The sequence below is a fragment of the Plasmodium gonderi genome (assembly GCF_002157705.1).
Source record: "Plasmodium gonderi DNA, contig: Chr08, whole genome shotgun sequence".
NCBI classification, from domain to species: Eukaryota; Apicomplexa; class Aconoidasida; order Haemosporida; family Plasmodiidae; genus Plasmodium; species Plasmodium gonderi.
The window spans coordinates 1,545,610-1,559,172 of record NW_021628933.1 but is presented as its reverse complement, the minus strand read 5'-3'; the positions used below and the strand labels follow the sequence as shown (position 1 = coordinate 1,559,172).

At 32.3% G+C, this 13,563-nt stretch overlaps 3 protein-coding genes across 3 annotated transcripts; 1 reads left to right on the top strand and 2 right to left on the bottom strand.

Annotated features, from left to right (window-relative positions):
• Positions 1-156: 156 nt before the first annotated feature.
• Positions 157-1,931, bottom strand: PGO_083100 (hypothetical protein, conserved; the record flags this gene model as incomplete). The annotated part of the gene is made up of 5 exons (XM_028687532.1): positions 157-232; positions 452-506; positions 764-825; positions 972-1,705; positions 1,899-1,931. The coding sequence occupies 5 exons, from the start codon at positions 1,929-1,931 to the stop codon at positions 157-159; spliced, it is 960 nt and encodes a 319-aa protein (XP_028543333.1).
• A 1,219-nt stretch (positions 1,932-3,150) lies between these two features.
• PGO_083090 (hypothetical protein, conserved) lies at positions 3,151-5,395 on the top strand (the record flags this gene model as incomplete). Its single annotated transcript, XM_028687531.1, has 3 exons — positions 3,151-3,229; positions 3,517-3,560; positions 3,689-5,395. The coding sequence occupies 3 exons, from the start codon at positions 3,151-3,153 to the stop codon at positions 5,393-5,395; spliced, it is 1,830 nt and encodes a 609-aa protein (XP_028543332.1).
• Positions 5,396-6,053: 658 nt separating this feature from the next.
• On the bottom strand, positions 6,054-12,481 carry PGO_083080 (hypothetical protein, conserved; the record flags this gene model as incomplete). The annotated part of the gene is made up of 7 exons (XM_028687530.1): positions 6,054-6,099; positions 6,400-6,524; positions 6,808-6,906; positions 7,035-7,087; positions 7,333-11,846; positions 12,081-12,148; positions 12,455-12,481. 7 exons carry the CDS (start codon positions 12,479-12,481, stop codon positions 6,054-6,056), a joined length of 4,932 nt encoding a protein of 1,643 aa, XP_028543331.1.
• Between the last annotated feature and the right edge of the window lie 1,082 nt (positions 12,482-13,563).

Below are 13,563 nucleotides of genomic sequence, written 5' to 3'. Positions count from 1 at the left end.
TATTTTCATTTGTTTTGTGTTATATACACATTTTTCTTTATCCCCTACATTACTCAACAAAACTGAATATGAAATACGGTGCGGTTTTTGTTCTTACTTTTTCTTTTCTTTATTGTTATTTTCCATTTTTTGTTATTTATTTTATTTTTTTTTTTTTTACCTTGCCATGCATGTTTTTCTCTTTCTTTTTTTTTTTAGTCCTGCGCAATTTAACAGTTTCACAGAGCCAGTTCTGAATTGTGTCAGAAGGATGAAAGGTGAAAGAAGGGAAAAAAAAATAAAACAAAGTAAAATGATATGAATATGAATATGAAGCGCGTGTATAAATGTAACAAAATGTGTAAAACGTGCAAAAGAGGATAGGGAATGTCGGCATCAACAGTTGAATAAAAGTATAAAATTAACAAAGAGAGGTTCAAGTTTTAAGGTAGCTTTTTTTTTTTTTTATTACTTGTTAATAACTTCTATAATTTTTAGATATCGCAAGGTAGCTATTTTGGCTTCACCTGTTGGGGAAAAAAAAAAAAAAAAAAAAAATTCTGAGCAGTTCATAAAAAATAAAAAAAAATAATAATAATAACAATGCAATGCCAAAAATGATAATAATAACATTGGCAATAAGTAACAGTAATAACAGTGACAGTACTAATTATAACAATTAGTACTGTAATCATTGTTATCAATGCAAAGGAAATAAATTCGTCGTAGTGACATATATAAGGGATAGTTTTTTTTTGTTTTTTTTTCCGCTGGTGTGACAAACCTGTTTGTCCAAAGACCTGCAAATTCATTTGAGTGAGTTCGGACTTTTCCACGGGAAGGCAACTGAAAAGGGTAACACGAGTTAAAAGGAATTGTAAATATGTACAAATATAAGAAAAAATGTATGTTCCACAAATTTGTACATGAGTAGACATTTCTGAACACACATACATAAACGCATGTGAAAAAGCACAATGGTAGACACACACCTTCCCTTTTTTATGGCCATGTCATACAAGGACTTATATATTAAATTAATGTCATCCAATTTTGCTCTCCTTCGAATAAGAGCTGGGACAGTCTGAAATGTAGCATTGTCGATAGGACAAAATAAACTCTCCTTATCACTTCCATTTTTATTGTTCATGTTTTCATTTCTATTATCATCCATAACATTTCCATTATTCATTACACTTTTTTCACTGCACTTTAATTCATTATTGCTTATATTATGTTTATAATTTGTCGTATCACACACAGGGTTTTTGGTATTCGTTGCTTCATTTCCCATAGAAGTCGAGTTTGCAGTTATTTGTTCTTCTTGGCTTAGTGCACATTTTTGGTGATAATCTAGCTGCAACATTTCATTAATTTCATCATAATTTATATTCAATAAAAACTTTTTTATATTGTCATAAAAAAAATTATTCAAAATAATTTCTGAGTTATGATAATTAGTAAACTCTTTGGACGTAATGTTTAAATTATTTTCCAAGTTTAACAAGAAATTGTAATTTTGCATTTGTCTATGCATGTAATTTATGCTCATTTTTTTTCGTTCATACAAAATATTTAACTCTTTGTTTATTCTGTGTAATTCATTTTTAATATTTTCAAAATCATTTAAAATTAGGAAGGGGTTGATGTCATCTTCATATATTTTACACATTTCATCCTTCAGCTTCCTCTCGATTAGCTCAATGTCACTGTTCATGTTGAGAAACTGAGAATTGGGGGGATGTATGCACAATATATGGCATATTCTAGAAATTTATCATTCAAAGTAATGTTAAAAATAAAATGCACGCATTTTTAAAGAAATAGAATTGACATAGAACGGACGTGCATATAACCACACAAACTTTTCCCTTTTTTTTTTTTTTTTTTTTTCTCTTTTTTCTCAAATTGAAAATCACCTTTTCCTTAAGCGCATCTATTGATAGCTCCATTGTATCCCTCTCTATTATGCTTATGACTGTCAGACGTCTGTGTAATGTTACACAAACCTATATATTTCCCATATATATACAACACATATATAAATGCAAAGTTGACATGCATGTATTTTCTGTATACACATATGCGAACCCTTTGGAGAAATACCCTTTTCGATGGAAAAACATGCATAACTATTTAAAAAAAAAAAAAAAAAAAAAAAAATGTTTATTTTAAATCAGATAAAACATGTAAGAACTATGTATACTTAAATATCGTGAGAACAGTATACACTTGCAAAAGGTTGGTTCCTGCCTGGAAATGTGTTTTTTTTTTTTTTTTTTCAAAAATATGCAAAGTAAGAAAAAAAAAAAAAAAACACACATACACACACAGGAAAGTTTTTCCTTACTACCACAAGGTAGGGGAGAACTAAAATATTGTAAAAAGTAAAGAAAAATAGCAATTTTTTTTATTATTTTTTTATGACAGTTGCGTGGGGGCTATAGTGCACGAAAAAAATAAAATAAAAAAAAAAGGGGAAATAGAAAGGCACGAAAAAGGGGCACGAAAAAGGGGCACGAAAAAGGGGCACGAAAAAAGGGCACGAAAAAAGGGCACGAAAAAAGGGCACGAAAAAAGGGCACGAAAAAGAGGCACGAAAAAAAAGTTACTGGATAACCTACATGTGTGCATATACCTACACTGAAAAAGGCACAAACTTTTATCGATTGTTGAAATACAAAGTAGAGATTCATTTCCAAATTAAGTTTGAAACGTTCTATGCTCTGGGGCATATAAATGTCCCATTCCAATTCATGCATAGTCATACATATATATATATATATATATATACACACATATATATGTATAATATATGGACATGTGTGTTTAACAATTTAACTGCAATACCCCTTTTGTTCACTCTAACAATTTTAAGATTCTTCACCATTTTTTTTTTTTTTTTTATGCAGATCTTGATGGTATCCTTCTTTTCTTATGTTTGTGTGTTGCATTGGGATTTCCCCCCTTTTTTCCATACTTTTTTTTTTTTTTTTTTTTCTTCTTTTTTTGTATATTTAAAATGTTCAAAATGAATCAATAAAAGAAAAAAAAAAAAAAAAAAAAATATATTTCACCTCTACATTTTACTTCTCCCCTAAGTTATGAAAAATGTATATACATTCACCAGGAGCACGGAAGCATGGCACACACCCAAGATACCCTATAACAATGGATAAATTCGATATAGAGTATTTAAATATTTCAGAAAAAGTAAAAAAAAAGTTATATACCCTTAATATAAACACAAGTATGCCTTTTTTTTTTTTTTTTTTTTTTTTTTCGTAATCGATAAATGACTCTCTCCCTGCGCAGCACACAACCTGTTACTCCCTCGTGCATATTTATATACATGGGTGTAAATATTTATATGTATATAATCATACATGTACACATTTGTCCTTTTCTATATATGCACGATAATAAGTTCATTTAGCATGATATTCTTTGTACAGAGTAGCTTCACATATGTAGAAACACCTTACCAACAGTTTCTTCTTTTTTTTTTCTTTTTTTTTTTTTTATTCTTCTCGTTAGTTGAAAAGCTAAGTACAAATTATTTAGAAGACGCCAATGTGGAAGTGCTCAATTTTTATGAGTTTATTGAGAAATACATTATCATGTCTAATACATTTTACATGATCAAGCTAAACACATTTCTTATTATCACATGTGAATGCGAAATTCTTTTTGCCTTTCCCCAATGCAGGAAATAAATACAGCCCAGAACGAACTATTCAGTTATCATTTGCGAGATCTGGTTGCACGAAATGAATGGAATGAAAAAGGACAACAAGACAGATCTAGGGATACCTTCTCTAATTATAAACACCCCGTGAGTGATCAAGAAAGATACTGCAATAATGGGATACATACAGATGCAGATGCAAGTGCAGAAAATTTGTCTGATTGTAGTGATGATGAAGCTAGAGATGAGTGTGAGTCTTCATCTTCTTCGACATCGATTTACTTGTCAAGCGTATCAAGTTCCTGTGATTTGGAGAGCGACATTCATAGGACTTGCTTCACAAAAAATTATGGAAGAAGAGAATATTCTCAGATAAAAAGTATAAACTCAGGGATTCACTTGAAGTGTAATAATACTTCAGTGAATAGTACAGTAATTGGATACACAAAGAATTTATTGAACCATAAGAATATTCGAGAAATGGCAAGACTCGAGATGGATTTTTTGTCATGTTCTAATTTCATGAAAGGCACTCTAATGAACACCAGCAGATCGAACATAACCAAGGGAGAAAATAGAAGGAGATGCAGAAGCAGCAGAGGCAAAACATGCAAAAGAACCAAAACAGGTAGCCTTGCACTGAACAAACTACTGGGCACCCGGCTGGAAGGAGGAAAAATATTCTACTTTTACGGGAGGAAGGTAAAAATAAACAAAGTCATCTCGATAAACTTATTGTTCGATTTAACTATTCGTGGCAAACCGAACTCTGTTGTCGTATTCATACATTTTAGCTACATTAACGACATTACAATAATTCAGAATATATTAAGAGAAAAGATAAAAAAGGGAAAAAATAATTCTTTAGATGATATTTTTAACAAGTTTTACATTTTTAGAGTTCAAAATTGGGGGGAACTTGTCTCCTTTTTATCACATGTTAGAAAAATCAATTATGAAAAAAAAGAAAAATCCAAGGAAAAATATCCATCCTTTATGAACAATCAATTAGCCAATTTAGCATGTATAGCAATAGACAATTTTACAAATTTGCTAAAAAATATAACCACGCAAAATTGTAATGAACATTTCTACCTCGTTCGAGAATTAAGAATAATTTCCATCATGTTAAGTATCCCCATTCTCATTTTCGATTATGCAAAATTCCCAGTTGGGGTAAGTACAATTTGGAACAGGAAAATGCATCGTGAAGAAGAAAACGGGCTAGAAGCAATCAATACAGAACACGAATTTAAGTATGAAAATAGCAAAACGAGGGGAGAGATGTCGGCAGAGGTGCGGGCAGAAATGAATACATGCAGTCCTTATGTCAAGGAAAATCAAATTGGGCACTTAGATGGAGAAGAACAGTGCACATACACATTCACAAATGATATACAAAATTGTACGAATAGCATGAATAGTGGGAATAATAAAAAAGTGATAAAACAAATACACGCATTCTCGCCATGCAATGAAGACCAATACAGTGCTGATCGCAGTCTGGTATCAGACGAGTCTGAATCGTACGGGGATTATCAAACGGATGAAGACACAACTGATGAGACAGAAAAAAGAGATGAGGAAGACCAACTTGATGAGGCAGACGAACGTGATGAGGCAGACGAACGTGATGAGGCAGACCAACTTGATGAGGCAGACCAACTTGATGAAGCAACCGAACGTACGGACAACTACATATCGTATGAATTTCCTGACCCTTGCTAACTGTTAGATGAAGAAGATATACATCTAAGTATCCATGTGGATGATACTTTACAACTACAATTAAATGAGGAAAAGAAAAATTCATTATCATCATTATTACACAATAAAAAACATAATATAAATAAGACTTCTGTTCCTCAATTCATTTATAACATGTTTGATTGTGTCATAAAAATTGACATCGTCAAGAAAACTCGTAGAGGAAAAAACATATTACGATTTGCTCTTCTCAAATCTCAGGATGCCATTACACACTTTTGCACATATTCATGTGTTCGCAATTATATGCTCATGGATGTAACATAAGATACGTGCCGTGGACACTATATAGAAAGGTCATTATTCTAATTAAATTTCTTTACATTCTGTTTCACACAGAAATGTAATTTCGATTTTATTACTACACCAAAACCACCCCTTTAGGAAAATATCCCCCTTTTTTTTTTTTTTTTTTTTTTTTTTTTATTATTATGTATGGTAATGGTAATTATCCAAATTATCATTTTTCTATTTTTTCATATTTGATAAATGAGTCTTTTGGGGAAGCATATAACTGTGCATGCATAAAAAAGAACAAGAAAGAGAGAAAAAAAAAAAAAAAAAAAAAAAAATTATGCCAAAATGAAGAAAATCTTGATCAATCTGGATGAGTGGGTTATCAATTCATATAAACAAAACATAGGAATATTTTGGCTGATCCCGTGCTGTAGGAAAAAAGGAAAAGTTACAAAAATGGGATCGAAAATGGGATCGAAAATGGGATCGAAAATGGGATCGAAAATGGGATCGAAAATGGGATCAAGAATGGAATCGAAAATGGGATCAAGAATGGAATCGAAAATGGGATCAAGAATGGGATCAAGAATCAGGCATTTGTGCAGATAGATAATCATTGGGAGTGGCTACAAAAAACGGGAGATACGTCTCCCTTGGACATATTACGCGTGCTAAAAAATGGGGCATCTATGCAAAAGAGTAATCATCTGACGTGATGCAAAACTTACTCATCATCATTATGTATACTACAATCATTGTAGCTAGGAAGGAAAAAAGGGGAGCCGCTCTTGACACTTTTGGATTCTTTTCCAATGGTCAATCTAACATTGTCACCTTTGTATATGTAACCATACTGCAAGGAAATGAAAAAAAAAAAAAAAAAAAAAAAAAAACAGGAACATTTGAAATGTAGTAAAAGTAGAAAAGGAACGAGGGGGAAAGAAAGCAAGAGAAAAGAGAAAGCTGGAGCAAAAATATGCACATCATTATCACCCATGCATACAAACATATATATATATATATACATACGATCCCCTCACAGACCAAATATACATGCCACAAATGAGCTTCCAAATATTATATTATTTTATTTTTTTCTTGCACGTGTGGCATGATATGTATTTTTTAAAAATTACTATGAGATTGTGAAGTATGTTCCCTAATTCTATGGATCTCTTTTTTGATAAAATAACATTTGTCGTTCTACTTTGTGCTGTCAATATCATAGGTCCAAACTGTAAAAAAAAAAAAAATTATGAAATATATATGTGGTACAATCATTTTTTAATAATATATGCATATGTACCGATTTTGTATACACACGTAAGGCAAGAAAAAAAAAAAAAAAATATAGTGCGATTACCTTAACACCAGATATTTTTTCCCAAACTGCATCTGCAGGATGGTAAGAGACCCCTTTTAAAAAAAAAAAAAAAAGACAAATTTATATTAATCAAAATGGGGTATAGATGGGGTGTGTGCATGATAAGATTGCTGGACGTGCAACTATACACGGATCCTACGCAACGGCGAAAACGAATGTATGGAAGAAAATTACACGCATGCACAAATACATATATATATATGCTACTATTTTCCCAAATTTCACGCTGCCATATTATCATTATGATTTTTTTTTTTTTTTTTTTTTCCAAGCGTACTATACGAAACGGTCTTGTTGTTCTCGTCAACAAATGTGGAGTATCCAGGATCCACCCTGTGTTCACTTCTTGAATTTTTATCATCATTGGATTTGTTTCTATAGGAGTCTACAGATTTATTTTCCATATTATTCGTGTAGCTTTGATTACTACTGTTGCTTCTTTTATAAGATGTATCTTCCTCCTGTTCTATTTCATTTTTTCGTCTTCTTCCACGTCTTTTATGAACCTTTTTAGCTTCTTTTTCCGAATGCATTTCATCTGATCCACTAACAGTCGATCTTGTTGCCCTTTTTTTATTTCTATGAATTTCTTCACCTTCTTCTTCTCCTTCTTCTCCTTCTCCTTCTCCTTCTTCTTCTTCTTCTTCTTCTTCTACTTCATTTCCTTCATACGAATAATTTTCTTTCTTGTTTTTCATGTGATCCACATTTCTATTAAATAAATTTGGATTTAAATGATTTTCTACATCTTGTTCAAAGTTATTATACGTCCCTACATATTGATCTTCATTCATATTTCTATTGAAATTGTTGTTCGTTGGATTTTCTATAATGTACGCGTTGAGAGTTGATTGTTTGTTGCAGTTATCATACGGGTGCCCATTGTATGAAGGGTTCATGTGATGATTCAAGTGGTGATTTATATGATGATGACTCATTTGCACCTGCATCTGCTGAGATAGAGGCTGATTCATCTGCTGAGATAGAGGCTGATTCATCTGATGAGATATAGGCTGATTCATCTGATTAGATAGAGGCTGATTCATCTGATGAGATAGAGGCTGATTCATCTGTTGCCCAAGCACTAATCCCATGTGCTGAGCTAGCGGCTGACTCAATTGCCCACTCAACGGGTTCAATTGAGTCATCGGATTCCGTGCATCTACCAATACATGCGGTAATCGATGACCCAGTGAATTTCCCGACTCTTGTCCCAGTATCTGAGAAGTACTCCCTAGGGGATAATTTGAAGTATGTTCCAATGGAAAATTCAAGTGTGCACTAACATTTGGAAACTGGTTATTATAAGATGGATTAATTACAGAACCTATGTTGCTGTAAAGTGCTGCAGATGGGTTCTGATCATTGTTTACGTTCATGTTTTGGCTGTTCATCTGTGCTGTGGGAATTATTGCTTGAGCGCTTGGATTATTGCTTTGAACATCATTTGACTGGATCTCCTGTGGTGTTGTTTTCTTTAATCTGGGTCTACCTCTCTTCCGTTTTACAACAGTTGGTTGTTCTTTGTTTACTTGATTCGCAGCTTCTACAGTTCCTCCGGTTCCAGTTCCGGTTCCAGTTCCCGTCGTTCCCTGAATAGTATTCGCAATTGCACCTGAGATTGTACCAGAAACTACACCCGGAACTGCACTCAGAATTGTACCAGAAACTACACCCGGAACTGCACTCGGAACTGCACCCTGAGGTGGTAACACACTCGCAACCGTAACCCCATTATTCATGTTATTAAAAGCCTGATCAGGAAATTTCATGTTTCCAGAAAAGTTGGGAATCTGTGTCATTTCACTGGAATTCCTTGAATTCCTCATAGCCATTAGATTTTCATTTTTCTTGGGATCACCTAAAGAATGTGGATCATTTTCAATATCTCCTTTATTATCACTAATCATTGTTAAATGAACTTTCTCATTTGGAACATCTTTATGTTTTTCATGTACATCCGTTAGATTGTCATAAGTCCTCTGTTCATCAAATGTGGCTTGTTTCTCTTGGTTAAAATATGACTTGCTCACATTTTGACAGTTTGGAGGAGTCCTCTTTGAAAGTATATTCCTCTGATCATCATCATTTTGCAGTTCTTCATAATCTCCATATGACATGTCGCTTTTGTTACGACATTCAGTGTGATCAGTTGGATGTTCATGCGGATGGTTATACTGTTCGTTGTAATATTCTGTCTCCTCTTCATAACTATTCCTTTCACAAAAACGATTGTACATATTGTTATTAAATTGTTTCCTCCCATTATTTTGAATATTGTTATGATCACTTAATCTTTTCTTCGAATATTCATTATTGTAATAATTACTTTCGTGATTTACTTCTGACTTAGAATCGCTTGCACCATACAAGCAAGAATCATCACCATGTTCATTATATATTACATTATCATCGCTTGTATATTTATTGATTCCATTTTCATAGGAATCCTGACGACGATGGTATGATGCATTCTCATCATTGGGATGTGCAATTCGATCATAATTATGTTGGTTATTGGAGTTAATTCTTGCACGGTAGTTACTGGTGTATGCATTTTCCTTGGAGTGATAATGGTCGTTTATATTTCCTTGATTCGAAGAACTCATCACCACATTGGTATATAAACCATTTTGATAAGAACTATTTTTATTATAATTTGGATCTTCTTCCATTTTATTGTCATTCATATACATACGATCATTTTCATCATGTTTATTCCTATAACTTCTATTACGGGAAAATATGGTATATGAGCTGTCATCATCTCCTTCCTGCGGTTCATACTTCTTCTCATGAGGCTGATCAATTTGATCTTCATATAATTCATCGCTATTTGCATATGGGTAATTAGCGTGACAGTATTTTTCTCTTGGCCCACTATTCATATTACTGCTAAGTATATTACTAGCATGTGCATTACTACTCAGTACATTTCTCTGCGTGTATGCATCTGTATAAAACTTTTCTTCCCTACTTATATTATCATCCAAGGGATGCATTCGTTTATTCATGTGCAAATAATTCGAGTTCTCGACACCTTCATCAGTGCTATATATATCATCTGCTCCTGGATCTATATTCCCATTTGGATTCAAGTCTGCATCTCTTTTCATGAGAACCCTGCGATGATACTCCTTTTCCGTGCATCTATCCTTTTCAACTCCATAACGATATCGATAATTTATTTTATCTTTTCTCATTTTTCTTCTGTCTACATATCGTTCTTCATATTTTCGTCCAAAGTGGCACACATTCTTGTAATGGTGTTCAACATTTGCATCCCCTCTAGGATCACCTCTAGGATCACCTCTAGGATCACCTCTAGGATCACTTCTAGGATCATCATTTTCCATTAATAATTCTCCATTCCCTTTACACGAATGGGTAGCATTTCTTCTGGGCGCCCCCTCACCACTACCACCTCTTCTACTGGATTCTAAGATAACATAACCTGCACGGTTATCAAATGGTCTACTACTTTTGGTTCGTTTTTTCTCATAATAATCATTTTCGTCCATGTAATATAAACTCATTGGATCGTCCTTATCATGATTCATAAATTTCTGTCTATTAACAGTATTGTCTGGCTCCTCTGAGTCCTTTGATAAGAACATGTATTTTTTTTTTTTTTTCTTAAATTTTCCATTATCATTGGGTTCTATTTCATCTGTATTCTCATAACACTCCTTAAATTTTTCATCGTAATTATTTCCATTGTAGATATTATCTCGATTTTCCATCATGTAAATACTTTCTGCACCTTCTTCTTCATTCAATTCTCCATATTTTTCCTTTTTCTCTCTATTATATCTTAGCATATTGCTCTCACCACTGTTTACAAAATTGTTATTTTTTTTTTTTAAGTATGATCCTTCACTAATTCGACTATAGTTTCTATTCCATTTCGTGTGAATGATTTTCCCTGCATGAATATCCCTTAACTTGGACACATCCCACGCAGGATTACTAAAGGTGGATGTGTCATCATCTCTTTCTTCCGATGCATTAACATGCTTTGTTTGATTTTCTTCTTCAACATTTTCCATCATCATGCTCTTTCTCAATTGAGCTATTTTTCTAATAACAATCTCTTTATTATCATCCTCTTCAGAATTATTTATGTTAACAATTCTGTAAATATTTTTATTCAATCGAATGGCTTTTTCATCCATATGGGTCTGTTTAAGTTCCAATTGCTGTTTATTATCATCTACCTCTTGACTATTTTCATTATTTAAATGTAACTCTTTCGAACTGCCCGACGTTGAAATTCCTTTTTTCTCATTTGGGTTCTGCTCTTCAGCACATTTATTAGAACCTTTACTTCTATGGCATTTACTTATTTTTTTATTACTAATCGGTGAATTATTTTCAAAATTCGAATAATCAAATGAAATCTCCCTGCTACACCCATCTGCACTACTCCTCCCACTACTGTACATTTTTGAAACTGATGAAACGATACTAGTTCTAGCATTTTTCCCTTTACTTTTTTTTGTTGGGCTTGGAAGAGAGTAACATGAACCAAGTGTTGAAATGTCATTATCAAAATAAAGCTCATCATCTTTCTCAGAATCATAAAATGAAGATACATCATCATCTACATAGCTAATTCTACTAACGGTATTTTCTAAGTGGTCATTCAAAAGTTGTGAACTATTTAACCGATAAATCTCACAAATGTTATCTACATTCTGTGTATTCTTGTCTCTTTTCTTGTTTATTTCGTCTAGAGAACTACTTAGGGGGTCGCTTAAATTGCTTATGTTTAGGCTTTCATTGTTTTCTCTATCGATTAGAGAGAAAAAAAGGGGAGATGTGCGTAAAGTATGAGATCAAAGAATTCAAAATTGTCTTTCTAAGAAAAGCATATAACATTTACATAAGTTACTTGAGAAAAAAAGTAAAAATAAAACTTCAGAGATCAAAATACACGACGTGTACTTCATACTATGATATTATAAGTGATGTTATATCATTCCTTAAAAAGGAACAGAGGTATAAACATGTTTCCACACTTACAATGACGAAAGCGGTTTCCTCTCTATGATGGTAAATAATCCATTGCTAACTGTCGACTGATCGAGAATCTGCAAAAAGTGTGAAGTACGAATGAGGAGTTATTATGAAAAAGCGAGAGATACCTGGTGCATGCATACACACATGTTCTGCATTTAATTTAGATAAAGGATGAAAGATACGTGTTCAATTCACCACAATAACACAAGAAAAGTTAACAAACGAAGTAATAATACACAGATGGATTCTTATTGTTCCCGCGTAACACACGCATGCCTACCCTCACTATTTGTATATTTAAAAAAAAAAAAAAAAAAAAAATGCATGAACAAACGAACGAACTAATGAATGAATACGACTTTTCATAATTTACTTACAAATTCGGATTTCTTTTCATCATTCATAATTGTAAAAAAAAAAAAAAAAAAAAAAAAAAAAGATCTTCTTTGCTTTGAATTGGATGGGATAAATGAAGCAGACAAATGATAAACTCGATATTAGCTTCTTCTTTTTTTTTTTTTTTTTGACACAGTTTGTTGGTTCAACAATGGAGACAGATTTCCATACTCGATTATGGATTGGTGACAAAAATATTTGTATGTTTTTCAAGGAGGCGAATGGATATGGAAGCAAAGAGAAAAAAAAAAAAAAAAAAAAAATCAATCTTGTGCTAAAATTAATCTTGTTTAAAAATCAATCTTGTGCTAAAATTAATCTTGTTTAAAAATCAATCTTTCGCTAAAATTAATCTTGTTCAAAAATCAATCTTGTGCTAAAATTAATCTTGTTTAAAAATCAATCTTGTGCTAAAATTAATCTTGTTTAAAAATCAATCTTGTGCTAAAATTAATCTTGTTCAAAAATCAATCTTGTGTTAAAATTGTCTTTGTTCAAAAATCAATCTTGTGTTAAAATTGTCCTTGTGCAAAAATAATTCTGCTGCTACGGGTCAACAGAGTCGACGATTCGCCTCATCCACATCAATATATGCACATTTGTGTTTCCTTTTATGATTTCATAACTTTTTTTTCTTTTTTTTTTTTCTTGCATACATACATGTCCCCCTTAGGAATAACAAAAACAAAAATACGAAATCTCTCTCTTATAGCATTCGGGTGAAAAAAAAAATAAAGAAGAAAAAAAGGAAAAAAAAAAGGAAAAGAAAAAGGAAAAAAAAAAAGGAAAAGAAAAAGGAAAAAAAAAAGGAAAAGAAAAAGGAAAAGAAAAAAAAAACTTCTGACAAGGTTATCTTTCCCACTTTTGTTTCATTCCTTTTTTTTTTGACTTTGGTGTGTTTTAATATATATATATGTATACACTTCAAATGAATGGGATAAAGTGAAATGAAAACGCAGAGGCAATGCATAATATCTTGACAAAATTCAAACTGTGATGTGATATTAGGCAAGTATGGGTCGGGAAGTTCAAACAAAAACGGGGTGGAATAAAATGAGGAAAAATGAGGAAAAATGAGGAAAAAATATGA